Source organism: Lolium rigidum, chromosome 7 (assembly GCF_022539505.1).
Source record: "Lolium rigidum isolate FL_2022 chromosome 7, APGP_CSIRO_Lrig_0.1, whole genome shotgun sequence".
Lineage (NCBI taxonomy): Eukaryota > Viridiplantae > Streptophyta > Magnoliopsida > Poales > Poaceae > Lolium > Lolium rigidum.
Genome location: NC_061514.1, coordinates 87,573,008 through 87,591,298, shown reverse-complemented (window position 1 = coordinate 87,591,298; position 18,291 = coordinate 87,573,008). Strand labels below are relative to the sequence as shown.

The window sequence follows — 18,291 nt, the reverse complement described above, 5'->3', positions numbered from 1 at the left end:
CACCAAAGTTGACAAATCATTACAGGTAAGAAGTTTCACCTTCATTTCATCAGCTGTTAGCTCATAGACAAGAGAACTACTAGTGTAGAAATCCCATTGTATTTTTCTTAGCTAGCTCCAAGGCCTTCAAGTTTACCCTGAAGGTCTGCATCCATTTAAACATCCAAAGTGAGAATATGTGCAGGAAAATAAAAAGTGGAAGCAAACTGTAGAAGATTAAATAGTAACCTTTGGGTGAATAATAAGGAGACTGAATACTACTGTAGCTATGTCCTTCGTATGTTCCACGTGATGCAACTGATATTCCATAACCATCTTTTCCAGACAAGAAACAGCAACATCACAAGCTTTTGATGCTTTTGAACCACCTAGTGTAGCACAGAACACAATAGTCTAGTCACTTAGTGACTAGTAACTCCTATGGATATAGGATAATAGAAGGAACTAACGAAGAGGCCAACAAATGAACAGACAGACATCCAATGAACATTACCGACCTTTGCGAATGATGTCGATGCATTTGGCAAGTACATGATCATACGCTTTTAGAAGGCCAACAGGACTGGCAACAGCAGCTAGCCCTTCTATGGATAAGGCAGCTTGAACAACACTTAGATCATCATCATACAGATTGCGTATTATTGCATCTTGCATATTGATAAATTTCTGCAGTACCACCGAAATAACACAAGCAAAGAGTAACGTGAAGGGTGGAAACACTCCAAATGCAACAAGGACCATATATTGCACCAAACACATGTGCAAAGAAGGATGCAAACAATACCTGTGGATTTACAGTATCTTTCTTCAAAATGCCAGATGTGGCAATTTTTGAGAGAGCAGATTGACGGACCACAGCCTGCATCATGAATAAAATATGTAGTTAGAAAAGGCAACAGAATATAAGGCAACGGAATATAAGGAGACAAACTAATTGCAAAAGGATGGATACTGAGAGATGATTGTTCAGGATTCATCAAATACAGCATAATAGCACAGCAATTATTCCAGAATTACAATTTAAAATTAACTCGGCATCAGACTATACCTTAGGATGATCCAGACTGAACCAAATGTTAGAATCAGATATTTCAGCCGGCGCACTCTCGCTTTCATCAAACACTAAGCTGAGCAACTTGGAAGTAGAATCCCTTCCACTGGAGTTAACTTCAGAGTCCTGATGAATTAATGTTCTGGATCAATCACTATTTCAAAAATGTAATATGGAGAACAAGCACAAAGGAACAGAAATCACAAAAAACTACAATAAATATATGAAGCTACATAAGCGACAAACTTGTCGCCTTATACCTCAAGAAATTTCCGGATAGCATCCCGTAGCTCAAGTGGATATTTTTTTTCAATTGCAACCAAGCTCTTCTTTGCCCATGTGCCTGAGGATTATAAAAGCATTGGTATGTGGAAACTGATCTTTCATAATGTAGAACTACTGAGATTAAAATACACATATATATGATGGTCATCTATGGTTGACTGATCAGTTCAAAATAGAACTGACATAATTGACAACTACCTGTGCGGTTTATATCTGGATTTTGTGCAACCTGTGATGCCTTGATACAGTTGCCAAGAACCTTGCACACGATCCTTTCAACAAACTTCTTAATAGGTAGAGTCTCCATGGTTTCAATAAGGTGCGCGTGGCAGGAATCATCAGAAGCACTGTTCACATGTTTCCATAGTCATGCAATGCAGGATGGAAGTAATATACAAAAAAATCACAATTATCACATGAGAAAATTACCTGTAATCAACCAATGACTCAACATAAAGCCTAATAAAATTATCAATGTTGAACTCACTGGATAATACAGTAAGTACACCAGAAAAATCCCTGGAAAACAAAATACCATCAAATTGCCAATGCTTAATTCTAACAAAAGGGAGCAAAAAAGTAAAACAAAACAATAAGTAAACCATACCTGATGTCTTTTAGAATCATCAATGGCTTCTTACGGAAGTCATGGACAGACTGTGACTGCAACATTAACAGATGATGCGATCAACCTTCGCTATGATGTATTCAATACTTGTGTATAGGAGTACACTCTACGGGCATATGACAAGAATGGTATTATGACCAAACCTGAACTAGACTTATAATAGCCATCACTGTAACACGAAGCCACGGTAAATCGATCGACTCCAATGCATCGTGCTGCGCAGACCTTGCAACAAAGAGGATCAAGTCTTGAACAAGTTTTGGCGCCAGAGTTGCTCGTGTTGCCAGTACTCCAACAATCATTAGCGCTCCAGCCTGGACGCAAAAGAACCCGTCACGGTAATGTAGCTTACAAGAGCATAAGGATGACATATTTACTAACTTAAGATAGGTGGATTCGGACAATATAAAAGGTTCATGTGCAGTATTATCATAAAGCATGATCACAAGCATGCAATTCTATTTAATATTGTAACTGTAAAAATAACATTAAAAAGTATATTGAGGAATCAATTTTGCAAAAAATGTATAACATGAGTTAACCATCTTTCAAGCCAACCTTGTAATCTTGGTCTGCCCTAATTTGAGGATTAAGTGAGTCGAACACATATCCCAACACCTTCTGCACTATATCTGAATCAATCCTGGGGATAGCTCCTAAGCATTCCACAATGACTGCAGTGCAAAAGCAGACGACTGTCCTCGAGTGAAGGAAATCCTTCGTCGGTGTAGCCTGGAAAGGAACAAGAAAATCAAAAACACAAAGCTTCAAAAGCAAAGGAGTATATAATCCTCCAAAATTTATGAAAACTTACGTAGTTGGAAAGGGTCTCCAGCAAAGAATTATCACGGATACACTGCTGTACTATGACACTCCTGGGCGGGGGCGCACCCGAGGATTTCACACCATTAAGAAATCCCCACTTGCTATTCCTGAACACATATCAGCAGGTACTGAGTGAACTAATAGCATATAATCGTTGCAAACCAGTCGTAAACCGGGAACTCTTGAGTCTCTGACACTCACCCCAAGTTGACCAACTGCACAATCCGAACAAACGCGTGCGTATCATGCGTACGGCAACGCGCAGAGCAGCAACTCATCCAAGTTGTAAACATGCACCCTGCACGAACATGTCCACAGATGCAAAAGAATAAGCTAGAGGTCACGGTGAGTGATGAATATAAGTAGCTAGGATTGGTCCATACAGGTATCTGCGGATAAGGTATTCGAGCGTCTTGAGGGCCGCTGGGAGCTGCAGGTAGCCAGCTAGGAGGCGGAGGTAGGAGGAGATGGACTTGTTTATCTTGTCGTTTTCCTTGGTGGTTTGCTGCTCGCGGTTGAGCTCAAGGCTGGTCTCGCTGAACAGCGTCTTGCGGTACTTGGCAAATCTCTCGTCCACGCCAGTAAGATGCTCCAATCCTGCAAGACGATTCAGGTTGGTTACTGAAAGGGAATATATAAAGTTCGCTGCAGGTGCTTCATGTGCAAAACTAGCATAGCTTGATGTGAGGATCTAGAACAGTTGTGGAAAAATACAGGGGTGGCTGTGATGTACTCAATGTCGTATTCTAGAATCAGCTGACTACTCGCAAGTATAAATCCAGGGGAACCAGGAGTGCAAACATAGGAATAATCAGAGGAGCTAGGAGAATAGCCTCCTAACGACCAAATTAAAAACTAAAAATGGTCGCTAACTGACGCGCTTGAGCTACCGTAAAAAGTATACAAGTGCTGGTGTTCAGATGAACAGAGAATTAGTGAGCTGGAGAAATAGGCATAGCAGGACATGAAAACAAAAGAGCAGTATGCATAGATCGATAGAGCATGACGCTAGGTGAGGGGGTCGGCACCGGAGAGGGCGATGGGGAGGATGGCGCGGAGGTCGATGTCGGCGGCCTCCTTGGCGTCGAAGAGCACGGACGGCCGCGTGATGGGCCCGCGAGGCGCCTCCGGCGCGGAGCCGAGGGCCGACTTGATGGCCTGCAGCTGCGAGGCGATGGACGCCATCGCGTGGAGAGGTGGCGGGTGGTGGTGTCGCCGCCGCTGCTAAACCCTAAAACCCTGAGCGGCGGGAGAGGGCGGCGCCGAGCAGGTCGGGGAGGGGAGAGGGATATACGCAGCTGAGCAGCGACGAAGTTGTCGGTTTTGTGGGGGTGCGGAAAGTGAGAACGTTATGGGCCGGAGCACGTAGGAAGCCCAATTTAGAGGCGTGCGAGTGGGCCGGATAGCTGCTCCCGAAAGAGACAAGAAAAATACTGTATCAGAGGAGAATAAAGAAAAAAAGAGAAGTCCATATTGCCACCCTAAATTTGTTCAAAAGTTCAGTTTACAACCTTCATCTCTGATTTAGTTCGGATTTCACCCCAAAACTTTAAAAACCGATCAGAATTACCCCTTCATTCAATTTGACCTCGTTTTGTTTGCCACGTTGGTGGGTTTTTATAGGTCAAAAATACGAAGTAATGTATTTGCCTATGTCTACATGCGCTAGAAAAGCGATCGGCATTGTTGACTCCCCATATGGACCGGGTCGTGGTCTCCAGCGCCGGCCAGCCAGATCACGGCGCCGCTAGATCCCGCCGAGGCCGCCGCCCGCTCCTCCAGCCCAGGTCGCCGCTGCTAGGGTTTGGGTTAAGTGGCCCAAGAGTCACTACGTTGCCTCTCCATTTTAGCTACTGACTACTAGGTGGAGGCTAAAAAGGTGAGGAACCTGCTCAAATATATTGTTGTGCGTGTTTGCGAAAGGATCAATCATCGAGGACAAAACCATGGATCTGTTGGAATTCACTAGGTCAATAGATTATTGATCGGCTCACGTTACTAGGATTGATTAGTGAATACAGGACATAACTATACATGGGCAGGCGCGCCAAGTACATTGCAAAGGGTTAGAGCAAGTTTAATAGTATAGTCGACTGTCGGCTATAAGCCATGTGCCATGTCATTTGTAGCTAACATAGAGCTAACATGTATAATAGTGAGCTATAATCATGTACTACTTTATCAATGGATGACCCACATTTCACTCTCACAAAGTGCCTAGGAGCACGTGCTAGAGTTGGCTCTTGCATGAGAGCCCACTCCTCTTCTCTCTCCTCCTCTCTCTCCTCCAACTAAGCATGAATATATTATTTTAACCCTTATAGCCAGCTGACTAGGACTTATTATACTTGCTCTTAGATGGTGGTGGCCTGGGGAATTGATAGATGCAGTCCGGCGGTGATGGCAACATCATGGCAGGGCCTGGCATCAGCTCCGCGTGGTTGCTGACTGATGGAGGCGCTCTTCCTTGATCGCCATACTCCCGTTTACTAGCTCGTTCCAGGAAGAAAACGCCCTAACAAAGATGAAGATGAACTTATGAACAGGTAACACATTTTTTTTTTTGAGAAAGAACAGGTAACACATTCGTGTAGTACTAGAAAGAAACATCTACTCTCAAAACATAGATGAACCGAGGCATAGCCCGGTGGCATCCCCTCGCCCAAGTTCGATTCTCGGTATTTGCGATTTGATGTTGTGCACATAATTATTTCTAGTAAAAACACGTCACTTTGGGTTTCTTCCCCTTAAAGCCAAATTATTTTTTCCTTTTCTTTTACTCTCGAAACATAGCACATGTATAGATGTAGTAGTACATATGTTCTGGTATTAACAAAAAAAAAAATCGTTGGTGTGGCATGAAAACCCAGTTAAAATTGGAGAAGGGGCAATTTTTCGGTTAATAGAATTTGAGGGTGAAAACTGAACCAAAACAGAGATGAGGATTGACAACTGAACTTTTAAGACAAATTTAAGGGGTAATATGAACTTCTCTCAAAAAAAAAATGCTGTTGGTCAAAGAAAAGTCCCATCCCGACTGCCCGAACGGTTGACTTTAGCGCGCCTACCGTTTCTCCAGAGATCCACTCTACTCCGTGCCCAGTAGCTACGCCATGGCGGAGATGATCGCGATATCCCTCTCGGCAAAGGTCGCCGCGGCGCTATCCCACAGCGCGGCCGTCGACACCTCCGCTCTCGTCGCCATCCGCTCGGGAATCGCCGCCGCGGCGCGGGACCTGGAGCTCCTCCGCGCGTTCCTCCGGTTCGCCGACTCCCGCCGCGGCGCCGACCCGCTCGCCTCTGCGTGGGTGGACCAGGTGCGAGACGTCGGCTTCGAGCTGGAGGACGTCGCCGACGAGTACGCCTTCCTCTCCGGCGGCGGCTTCGTCCGCGCCTGCGCCAACTTGGGCGCGTGGTTCGCTCTGTCCGGACGGCTGAGGAAGGCGCGGGCGAGGCTCCGCGGCCTGTCGGACGCCAAGGAGCGGTACGGCATCCGCTCTTCAGCCGAGGCTTGCTCTCCCGACGGCGCCGCCGTGGCCGTCGCTAGCCGGAAGTTGGCAGAAGCAGCGCACTTCCTTGAGGAGGAGGAAATCGTCGGCTTTGGGGCGCACAGAAGGTTACTGATGAAATGGCTTACGGATGACGCCGACTCCCGGCAGACGCTGGTCGCTGTCTGCGGGATGGGTGGCGTTGGCAAGACCACTCTGGTCACAAACGTGTACAAGGAAGTCGCCGCAAGACGCCACTTTGACTGCGCTGCGTGGGTGGCTGTCTCCAAGAACTTCACCACAGAGGACCTCCTTAGGAAAATTTCCAAAGAACTGCATCGGGACATCGGTGCCGGCATGCCGCGGGACATTGACGAGATGGACTACCGGTCGCTGGTGAAGGCTTTGCATGGGCATCTTGCCAAGAAGAGGTGCTTGTTGTTGCTGGATGATGTCATGGGATGCCAATGCGTGGTATGAAATCCGCAATGCGTTTGTTGATGATGGAACCGGGAGCCGGATAATCATCACGACGCGCAGTCAAGATGTTGCCTCGCTGGCAGCATCCACCAGGATCATCATGTTGGAGCCGCTCCCTGAGCAGGAAGCATGGTCCTTGTTTTGTAACACCACATTCAGGGAAGATGCCACCCGGGAGTGCCCGCGTCATTTGGAGGGTTGGGCTTTGAAGATGCTTAGCAGATGTTGTGGCCTACCATTGGCCATTGTATCAATTGGTAATCTTCTTGCTTTAAAGAAAACCGAATTTGCTTGGAAGAATGTTCACGACAGCCTTCAATGGAATGAAAGCAGTGATTCCGGAATTAAGCAAGTGTCGAGCATACTGAATCTAAGTATCGATGATCTGCCATATCACCTGAAAAGATGTTTCCTCCATTGTGGCATATACCCTGAGGATTTCCCGATCAAAAGGAAAATTCTCATCAGGTTGTGGATTGCAGAAGGCTATATCGAGGAAAAGGGCCAGAGCACAATGGAGGAGATTGCGGATGATTACCTGAACCAGCTAGTGCAACGTAACCTGTTGCAGGTCATGTTAAAGAATGAGTTTGGACGAGCGAAGCGGCTCTGCATTCATGACCTTATCAGGGATTTGATTCTGGAAAGGTCAACAAAGGAAGGGTTCACTGTATTCTCAAGGTGTCTGCCACCATTGGAGTCAAGGAAAAAGATCCGTCATCTTATACTTGACCGGTACGAAAGTGATCATCTACCAGTTCCAAAGATGACATTGATTCGCTCCTTAAATGCATTTATGTCAGATATGGATTCTTCACTCTTGTCTAGATTTAGGTTATTAACCATATTAAACTTATGGTTCGTTCAGATAGATAAACTGCCTAGCTCACTGTCCAATCTTCTGAATCTGCGGTATCTTGGCATCCGTTCCACCCTTATTGAAGAGCTTCCACTGGATTTGGGAAAATTACATCACTTGCAAACTTTAGACGCCAAGTGGTCCATGGTCCAGAGATTACCGCCTAGCATAACAAAGCTCAAGAGCCTGCGCCACCTGATATTGTATAGACGTCAATCTGCAGATTTTAGGTATCCGACCCCTGGCAGGGCAGTTGTATTTCCACAGGGGCTACAAAATCTAACCTGCCTACAGACCCTTAAATACATTGAAGCTGATGAGAAGATAGTCAAATCCTTAGGGAGCTTGAAACTTATGAAGAGCTTAGAGCTATTTGGTATGCATGAGAGCATTCTTGTTCATTTGGCCTCATCTATCTCCAAAATGAGCGGCCTTCTGCGCTTGGGGATTGTTAGTCGAGATGCTAATGTTACAATGGACCTGGAGCCCTTTTATCCACCACCACTAAAGCTACAGAAACTTTCATTGACAGGGATGTTAGCAAGAGGCAAGTTGCCTTCATGGTTTGGCTGCCTTGACAACCTCATGCAGTTGCGTTTGTGTTCATCTGAGATCAACGGAGATTCAATTAGATTGCTTTCATCGCTCCCCAGGCTGTTACATCTCAGTCTGGTCAATGCATGCAACACAAAGAGCTTGACCTTTCCAGAAGGTTGTTTTCCGGTTCTCAAAAAACTTAGCCTACATGAGTTGCCTAACCTTTCTCAATTGGAGTTTCGAAAGGGAAGTCTTGTACATTTAAATGTATTATCCCTTGGATGTTGCGATGAGCTCACTGAGGTACCCCAAGGCATTGAGAACCTTATACGGCTTGACAAGATGGAACTTTTTGAAATGGCAAGTGGGATAATAGAAAAGATGCAAGATGAGGAAGCTTCAGGTGGGGATCATGAAGATTCTCGGCGGACTATAGCTGTGAAGAACACCCGCTGGCATTATGGACAATTGCTGCATGACACAATGTACATCAAATTTCACTGTTCAAACACAGGGCATTAAAAGATGGATGCAGCATTTTGTGAAGTCTATTGGATTGAGGTCTTCATGGGAAAGTATTTAAATCATTCTTTCAGGTGTTATCTGGTAGCTGCACAGATTAATACTGGTGAAATTACTCGCTGTATGTTGGGGGGGGGGGGGGGGGAATGTATTCACTGGATCACGGTCTCAATGCTGTGTAATTGTAGATAGTTTTTTGTAGTAATTTTATTGTTTGCTTATCAGTTGATTTACCATATGTTCTTCAAAAAGATGCCCGTTGAGGCTGTGCTGTTTTCCAGTTTTCATACAGAATGGAACAAGTGTTTGGTACAAGCCTTCCACAAATATGTATTTGTCAGAAGACTGCTACAAGTAGCCCAAATGCACAATGGATCAACGCATGTTTGAATTTTTTTTATTAATTTTTCAATGTTGTGAAGGCCTCAATTTGAGCATCTGACCGCTGGAATTAATCTTTTTTGGACAGCCATGAAATGGCCTACAATTGATCCCATAATTATTGACAAATCTTCTGTAATAACCAGCCATACCAAGAGAACTCCTCAACTGAGTGATAGTCTTAGGTGTTGGCCATTCTTTGATGGCAACTATTTTCTTGGGGTCTAAGATGCTTCTTTACATATAACTGAAGACGAAGCTAACTGGATTCTTGCTATCACATGAGATTCTGGGTATAAATTAGTTGTGAGTAGGAGTGCAAATCATGTGTTATGAGCTAGCTGGTGGATTTTTACGTGCGTTTCTCCAGCCAAATGCTGGTTGCACTTGATGATTCCAAGAAATAAATAGCTTCTTGATGTTGGCTAAGTGATTCAGTCTCCGCCTTGGTATTGCCATCAATCTCACTGGAGTAGTACACGAAGAATCAGCATGTAAATTACAATAGATTGATTTGGTGTTACATGATGTTAATTGGGTAAACATTCCGTGGCCATACAAACATTGCGCTAGACCAGGGTTCCAAATTTGTGCTAACAGGACCAAAGTTTGGTGCCAATCCCGTCTCTCTTAACAACATCAGGACATTGGCAGCGAAGGATGGCAGCATTTTGCATGGACGTGGCAGCACACAAGAACACAATATACTAATGCCTAACAATTATGTGGCAATGAAGCTAACAAAAAAGAAGAGTTACAAAGTGACCTTGTCACCAGACAATTCCTATGTGCGTATACAACAATACTCGTCAGAAAAGAATCAATACAATCAACATTGAACTATACTTGGATAACAAGCAGCCTGGAGAAGTACAACTGAACAAGAATAACTCGACCCTTGGGGAGAAGAAACCTGAAGGCATTGTTTATTAGGTCGAGGAAAGGCACAAAACGTCGGCTCCACCCTTTGCGGTGTACAACTGTTAAACTGCGGCAGGGAACCAAAATGATCAGAGAATTCAGAGATCTTTGGGAAGTTTTGGTGTCACATGTATAGAGTGAAGATCAACGACCGCTTCTGGTAGCAGGTGTTGGTCCAGCTCATCCACATCACTATCCCCAGTAATGGATGAAGATATTGAATCCATATCATCATCTAGTACAAAATCAAGAACAGCCAAATATTAGCATTTATGGCAAAGAAAAGGAAGAATGTCAGTAACTAGTAGCTAGAAAATACAGGAGTAGCAAATATAACAAGGGACACAAATGTAAGTACTCCATGAAAATATTAAGTGACTAGGGAAATAGTACTGATTCAGTAGAAACCAAGAATCTTTAATATTGTTCTCTGCACTATGTAAGTTTCCCCAACAAGAGTAACACCATGGATAATTCTTTTTTCACATCGAATCTGTAAATACGATCAGTACGCAATGAAGAATAAATCCAACCTAATAGCCAAGGATTTTTTTTAACAGAAAATGGCAAGGCAGAAAACAAAACGTATTAGCACTACACAACCATATTTATTGGGTAACCAGAATGTTCTGTTATTATTTGTTAGTAGGAAAATTCAGAGGTATGCATCAAAACATACAATGAACAATAGCACTAAAATGTATATTAACATCTTGAAGTATACAGGTCATTTAGAATGTGAATTACTACACAACAAGCTGTAGCTAATAACTGCATACAATTTAACTCAAAATAGTAGCAGGCAACTATCTGAGCAAATTAAGTAAAATGTAGGCAGGAGACACAATCTCACCAGAGTATGCAGGACAAGTTGCTCCGTGACTAATAGTAGAGACTTGAATGCTTTTTGGTAGAAGACGGTTGAGAAAGGAACCTAATAATTTAACAAAATACAATCAGTTGTTCTGAGCAAGCCAGGGAGATAAAAAAGACGTAAAGCTAGTGATACTGACCCACTCTTGCTAGCCGGTTTACCCATCCTGGGGCTGATTTTTTGGTAATGTTCTTACAGACCTCATCTGTAAAATGGTTGCAGTTCTTTGAAATCAAATGATAGGTATTGCCGCTGTACTTCCCCGCGAGAGTTTCGATGAATGAGCGGAATTCTGCCCTAGACATCGCGGTTGTGCCCATCCATATCGACTTTCTGTAGACATAGCCAGGGCAGCATTTTGGTTCCACTTCAAAAACCCCACTTGTTGGTAGATCATGTGCTCCAAACCCATATTCGAAACCATGAACTGTTCATTTCCATTAACAATAAAACAATGAGTTCAAGCTCATAACTCAGTACAAGCAACAAAAACTGATACAGATAAAAGCGTAAATTTATTTCTAATTTAGAAAGCTACTAAAACGTATCCTCATATCCATGCTTTTTCAAAATGCCGTATTTCCGTATCCGAATCGGCCCGATCAGTAACATGTAGATTGCTTTCAATGAACAGAACTAGTCATAAAGGCTAGAGAAAGGCTATAACTCTACCATTTGGTTATTTCAGCTCAATACCCACCTACTACTTTTAGCTTGTCACATACAGGAAATGTGCCAAACTGCCAATACCATGTCAATCAATACTTCTTCTGATAATGCTGGCACGAAAACCTCACTCACAATTCTGTCCAGGGGTATGCCACCAACCCTTGCCAATAGATGCACACATGCATCATCATAATTCACTATTGTTCTTTCATTATTGGTTTTCCCCTACACCCCGCACAACTGGAAATAGCTTTTCCCTGGCAGCATTTATCGTCTACAATTCTACATAACATCTGGCATGTTTCCAAGCAAGGTAATCAAAGCAGCTATCCGCACATCATCCATGTACAGTACGAAGTTACGAACCAAATCAAGTTCCAGCAAGTACATGGAGAGGAAGGACAGAGGATCAAAACCTTCGATCCCGGAGTGGAAGACGCCAAGGCCGAGCCAGTAGAGGTAGTTGTTCACGGGCGTCAAGTCGTAGACGTTGAGGACCACCGGCGAGCCCCCGCCGCCGCCGTTCTGGGCCTCCATGCCTGCCCGCCACCGCCGCCGCTGCCGGTGATGCCCACGGGCGCTGCAGATCTCCTCACCGGCGCAGCATTCGCGTCCGGATTAGTGCTTGGGGAAGAGGGGTTTTATTCCGTTTCGATTTGATTTTGCTTTTGTTTGGGAAGAGGGGAAGGGAAAGATTAGTTTGATGCTTAATCCTGATGGTTTTGCTACGCGTTGCTCTTGCTGTTGCGTTCTTTAGAGTGGCTGACATGTAGGACAGCCAAACAGTGGGTCAGTCTGTCAGTGATGCTATAGGGTTGTTTCGTAGGTGGAGAAATCTTTAGTCTAGTTTGGTGACGGTGAGAGCTGTCTGATTGTTTTTAGTGGGGAGTCACAACTCGCGGCCCACAAAGGCGCGCGCACGGCAGGGGCGGGATACGGTGGGCCCCGGTGGTAAGTGAGACGGTGAGTTTGACTTTTAGAGTGAGAAAGAAAGAAGAAAGCTGTCTGCTCCTCGTCCGACAACGGTGCCCGCGAGCCGACTCCACAAAGCATCGGTGAATTTCCTCTTGATGCACAGACAGCTGCAATTTGCACATAGTGGTTCGACACGAACATGCTTACATGCAGCTGCAAATTTTTGAAAAATGCATTGTTGAAATTATTCTCACTCGCGGCACTGAAGAAGGGAAAAAGGTTTGTGTATTGCTCCTCATGGCTAGTTGAATACTGTATCAGCTTTTACAGTGTCGAACTAGGCCAAAAGCCCAAAACTAGGAAGATTTTGTTCCTTCCTCGAATCAAAGCATTTTTGGATACTTGGCAACACAAGCAACACAAGAAATTACCGTAAAAAACTGCTAAGTAGAAAAATAAGATTTACTAGTTGAACAATGCAAAAAAAATGTTGGAAATCCTAGACTTCTTAATGACAATATGGGAAAAGAAGAAGTTGAGGAAGATTCGTGATTTTGTTTTAGAAAATGTGATTTTTCTTGAAACTTCAGGTTTTATTCCAAAAGAATATGTATCGTACAATTTTATTTTGAAAGGGATACGGTAGGGGAAGCCCCTACAGTGATTTTGTTTTTTTAATAATAAGAACCTAAATTCACGTCCCTAGGGACCCGAACCTGGGTGGTTGGGCTGTATATCCACTTCCCTAACCAAGTGAGCTAGGCTCACTTCCATAACCAATATGTATCGTACATATTGCTATCCTACTTTGAATAAACTTGTGTTTTTCTAATCTCTCAGATTTAGAAGTAAAATGGATGGAACGCTTAAAATAAGCACTTTTCTAATATTTTCATATATGCTATTTCTCTGTATAATTTTTTTTTATGTTTTTGACATTTGTTGTTCATGTGCGTAAGGATGGAACCGTGGCCTCTACCTAGGTTGGGTTGCATGTTTATGTAGGTGTAGAAAAAACCCTACACGAGGTATATACAAGGTTTATACATATGGGTAGAATACTACACTATACTAGCGCATATATGGATATTACATAGCTTAACAACCCTCCTTAATCTAAACATCGAGAGAGGTTGAGAGTACGCTTAAACTCATCTAGATTCTTAACACCTAAGCTTTTTGTGAAACCATCTGCAAGATGATCTTTGGTAGAAATAAACCTTATATCAAGAAGTTTCTCAGCAACTCGTTCTCTGGCAAAGTGATAGTCAATTTCTAATGCTTTATCTGTGCATGAAAGATGGGATTTGCAGATAAATATGTGGCACCAAGATTGTCACACCAAAGACATGGACGATGTCGAAGAGATACTCCTAATTCTCGAACTAAGGCTTCAATCCAAATCAATTCAGTGGTGGCATTGGCCAACACCTTACCCTCTGCTTCTGTACTGGAATGGGACATTGGCTTGTTTTCTAGCTCTCCATGAGATTAGATTTGGACCAAGAAACACAACAAAAACACCAGTGGAATGTCTATCATCAAGGCGGCATGGCCAATCTACATCTGAAAAGGTAGTGAGGAGAATAGAAGAAAATCTCTGAAAAGTTAAACCAACTTTGATTGTACCTTTAATATACCGTAGTATACATTTAATTGATGTCCAATGAGTGATGGTAGGTGCATGAAGATACTAACAAACTTTATTCACTAAGAAGGATAAAGCAGGTCATGTTAGTGTCAAATACTATAATGCACCAACAATACTTAGTAGTTTGTATGGGAGTGCCGTTTTGGCACCCGGGAGCATATGCTCCCGGTTTTTAAACATTGTTTTAAATGTACTTTTAAAATGTTGAAAAATTTGAACATAAAATTTAGTGGATACATCTTGAAATTTTACACGTTCAGAAAGTGGTTTCACAGAAAACCGACATTTTAAGTGTCATCTGTAAAAAAGACAAATTTTTGTGTAAAAAAAGGTTGTGTACGAGACGTTTGATTTGTCTTTTTTATACAAGTCAAAAAAAATGTCGATTTTTCGCAAGACTTGATGTGCGCACGTAAAATGTTGATACGTAAGTGAGAAATTTTTTTTTTGATTTTTTTTGAACATTTGAGAATGTTTTCCAGTGGCAGGAGCATATGCTCCCATGTGCCGAATTGAATTTCCGGTACTATCCTCAGGGCCAAGAGCAACTCCGTGCTTGATAGTGGACTGGGGCTAGTTGTACAATGTAGCATGTCAACCTTTTTGAAAAAATCTGCAACATATTTTTCCCGTGTCAAGATGATCGAGTTCACTAGAATATTTCTTGACCTCAATACCAACAAAAAATGCAAGTCACCAAGATCCTTGAGTGCAAAGTGCACGCTCAAATTATGTATCAGGGCTGAGGTGGCCGAATCAGAGGAACTAGCCACAATAATGCCATCAACATATATCAGAATAAACATTATGATACCTGACTTGTTAAAGAGAAACAATGATGCATTAGCATTGGAAGGTATGAAGCCAAGTTCTTGCAATTTTGAGCTTAATCGAGAATACCAACCGGGGGGGGGGGGGGGGTGCTTTAAACCATGAAGAGACTAGTCCAATTTGAAAATATGATGCACAGTAGACTTCTTCCTCCAGAACGCCATGATGAAACACGTTCTTGACGATCAACTGTCTTAGGCTTCACCCTTTAGACACAGAAATATCAAGAACAAGTCGAACAGTAGTTGATTGTTTAGTTGGAAAAAGCGCTAGGCGTAAGCGAGGCGATTGGTATTCGCCTAGTGCTTAGGCAATTCTTAAGCGTCGTAGGCGTGGCCTAGGTGGGCATACATTTTTTACCATCAAGTATGTATATATGTTATTATATGTGAAAACACATTAATTTAGAGCATGTAAATGAGTAAACTACCAACAACTACAATTATAATATGACTCATAAGGGAAATATGATATGATTTCTTATTGGAGATGGCAATTTGTTGTTAGCCCTGCCTAGACTTCCCCTTATGCCCTAGGCGAGGCGTTTGCCTATCGCCTAGTGCCTAAGCGTGCTTAAACGTTGCATGTGCGTCGCCTTTTCAAATAGTGAGTTTTTCATATTTACCATCCAAATCATTTTGTATAGTAATGATTTTGCGGCCAATTTTTCATTTCAATAAGTTGTTGCAAGTTAAGGAAAACTTGATACACATCACATCTCTTTCTAAGCAAATAAATTCAGGTAAACTTGATATAGTCATAAAAAAAGCTTACATAGTACCGAGTGTTTTCCAACGAGATCGAGGCTCGGGCAGGACCCCGTACATCGGAAAATACATGTTCCAAAGGAACAGTCGATACACTAGTAGAAGTGGGATATGGCAGCTGATGGCTATTTGCTTGTTGTCATGGATCACACACATATGCATTTATTTTTGTGGAGTGCGAGTATTCTTCCTAATAACTTATTGAATAATGAAGGATGATGGATGTCCTAGATGACGATGCCAAGTGGATGAAGACAGCTTGATGATGATAAAAGCATGCTTGTGAGGTCCGACAGCAGTGGACAATAGGGGATATAAGCTGCCATGATAGGGACCTCTAAACATGATTTGGTTGGTTGTCTAGTCCTTGATCAAAAAGAAGAAAGGGTGAAATTCAACAAAAGCATTATTGTGTAGAGCAATTTTATGAGATGATAATTTTTTTTGGTGGCACTGGGAACATGCAATATATTGCGTAATTGTAAAGAACTATGAGGGGGCATGCAACCAATATGCTCTATTTTCATACATGTACCACTGGCATTATGGACTTGATCACGCCGCATGTATAGTTGTCCCGAGTGTGCAACTTGTTTAGTTCTCCAGTAATGTGATCGGTAGCCACAGTGTCCATGTAACAGTTAGTGTCGATCCCATATGCGCCTCTCTCATGGTGTGAGTCATTGCCATCATCATCACGATCAACATGGCGCAACCAACACTCACTGCCAGGGTGACCATACTTCTTGCAGATTTGGCAGGTCGTGTCAACAAAGTGAATATGAGTTATTCCACGACCACGACACCCTTGGGTGCACCATGATCATCACGGCGGTAACGCCCACCGACATCACGCTCGCGAGGACGACCACCAGCATCACGACTATAGTGTCCTCCTCCATCGCGCAGCTGGTAATCATCACGCATGTACTATCCGCCACCGTGGCCATCTTGGCAATAGAGACCACCATCACGGTAGCCACCTCCACCACGACGCGGAGGCTCACGGTCATCATGACGGTACTATCCCCTGCCATCACGAGCATCAACATTTGTTGAAGAGTGCAAAACTGTGGTAGTCTGCTCGGTTTCATATAAGGTGGATTGTCTATAATCATATGCTTGAAGTTTAGAACACATATCCGTTAAGGTGGTAGTGGGAACATCGTTGATTGATGCAACAAACAATGTATACTCGCCGTCAAGACCTGTTAGGATGTACCCCTTCAACTCATCATCATCATCTACTCTCTTCCCAGCAACAACAAGCTCAGATACAAATCCCCTCATCTTGGCGATGAATTGGGTCGCTGTCATCTCAAGTTTTGTGTGTGTTAGCCAATGCGCCCCTTAGCATGTTGACACGGGAACACGACTGCGAGGAGAATAATTCCTCAATAGTGGACCAAACCTCATGGGCATGCTCGAGTCCAAAAACTTGGGAAAGGATATTGGAGTCCAAGGATTGAACAAGATAGCTCACCATAGATTGATCTTGTGCAAGCCAGACGACATGGGCCTGACTAGGAACTTGTATTCGTCTTGTCATCTTTACCTTCACGGTTTTGGGCAGGGCGAGATCAGAGCCGTCTAGCAGCCCCATAACTTGTGCGCCGCGAAGTGTCGGAAGCATGTGGGTCTTCCGGAGTAGGTGATTGTCACGGGATAGTTTCTACATCGGGGGAGCGCCAAGGGCAGCCGCCAGGTGCGCCACATCAGTTGAGGAAGAAGCCATCAGATATTGGGTGTTTGTCGTCGGTTTCTTGGGTTGTAGGTGTTTTTGGGAGGGAGGGAGTCACGACAGATCGATCATAGACGAAGGGTTGTTTTGGGGTCATTGATTTTGGTGTCTAGAGTTCTTGAGGTCCTACGTGCAGTGATCACCACCGAGGAGGTTTTTCCGATCGAGGAGCAGCGATCCGATCTAGACATCGGGAGGCCAGCTCTGATACCATGTGTGTAAGGCTGGAACCGTGCCCTTTATCTGGGCCGGGTTGCATTAGAAAAACCCTACACGGGGTATACAAGATTTATACGTATGGGTAGAGTACTACTCTATACCAGCGTATATATGAATACTATAGTATTACATAGCTTAACAGTTCACACATTTTTAATAATGATTTTCTCAGATTTTTCTTGTGGTAGGTTGTCACGTCAACAATGTAACATCATTTAGTTCAGGTGCAAAAAGCATGAAGCCACTTGTTGGTCAACTACTCAACTGGCGGGTGAACAAGAACTCAATCTCATTTTTATCTCAGTCAGAGCTGCCGGCGGGAGCAAAACGAAGCGCCTGGCTATAGGAGAACAAGAGGCGCGAAAGAACCGCTTTGGCTTCTCCCCCTCGTCTCTGGCGATTCGTATGCTAGCATGAATGCGTCGCCACACACAATTGGTGTCGACTGCTCGTGTCACCGATGCACGTTGGGTGATCGAGTAAATGTAGCAGCGACGATCATCGTGTATAAGAACCTCACCACCCCCCACAGTACTCCCACACCATTCTGCCGCTCTCTAAACTTTCCATCTCCCGCTGCTGCACCCTGATCGTACTCCATGTCCAACTCGTCCTTGTCTTCCCTCGGAGGTTCCTGCGGGATGTCC

The 18,291-nt window shown here is 43.7% G+C and overlaps 3 protein-coding genes and 1 pseudogene across 3 annotated transcripts; 1 reads left to right on the top strand and 3 right to left on the bottom strand.

Moving 5' to 3' along the window:
- Positions 1-79: 79 nt before the first annotated feature.
- On the bottom strand, positions 80-3,031 carry LOC124671631 (uncharacterized protein At3g06530-like). Its single transcript, XM_047207981.1, has 13 exons — positions 2,991-3,031; positions 2,779-2,896; positions 2,523-2,696; positions 2,108-2,278; positions 1,944-1,999; positions 1,766-1,855; positions 1,535-1,683; positions 1,312-1,394; positions 1,049-1,177; positions 785-859; positions 498-666; positions 229-368; positions 80-145 (listed from the first exon to the last, which is right to left on the bottom strand). Exons 4-13 carry the CDS (start codon positions 2,264-2,266, stop codon positions 80-82), a joined length of 1,116 nt encoding a protein of 371 aa, XP_047063937.1. The 5' UTR covers positions 2,267-2,278; positions 2,523-2,696; positions 2,779-2,896; positions 2,991-3,031.
- A 1-nt stretch (position 3,032) lies between these two features.
- Positions 3,033-3,976, bottom strand: LOC124671630 (uncharacterized protein At3g06530-like). Its single transcript, XM_047207980.1, has 3 exons — positions 3,818-3,976; positions 3,173-3,386; positions 3,033-3,087 (listed from the first exon to the last, which is right to left on the bottom strand). The coding sequence occupies exons 1-3, from the start codon at positions 3,972-3,974 to the stop codon at positions 3,033-3,035; spliced, it is 426 nt and encodes a 141-aa protein (XP_047063936.1). The 5' UTR covers positions 3,975-3,976.
- Positions 3,977-5,902: 1,926 nt separating this feature from the next.
- Positions 5,903-8,790, top strand: LOC124677726 (annotated as a pseudogene).
- A 718-nt stretch (positions 8,791-9,508) lies between these two features.
- Positions 9,509-12,217, bottom strand: LOC124674692 (deSI-like protein At4g17486). The gene is made up of 4 exons (XM_047210737.1): positions 11,937-12,217; positions 10,991-11,278; positions 10,831-10,911; positions 9,509-10,212 (listed from the first exon to the last, which is right to left on the bottom strand). The coding sequence occupies exons 1-4, from the start codon at positions 12,055-12,057 to the stop codon at positions 10,076-10,078; spliced, it is 627 nt and encodes a 208-aa protein (XP_047066693.1). The 5' UTR covers positions 12,058-12,217; the 3' UTR covers positions 9,509-10,075.
- Positions 12,218-18,291: the final 6,074 nt, after the last annotated feature.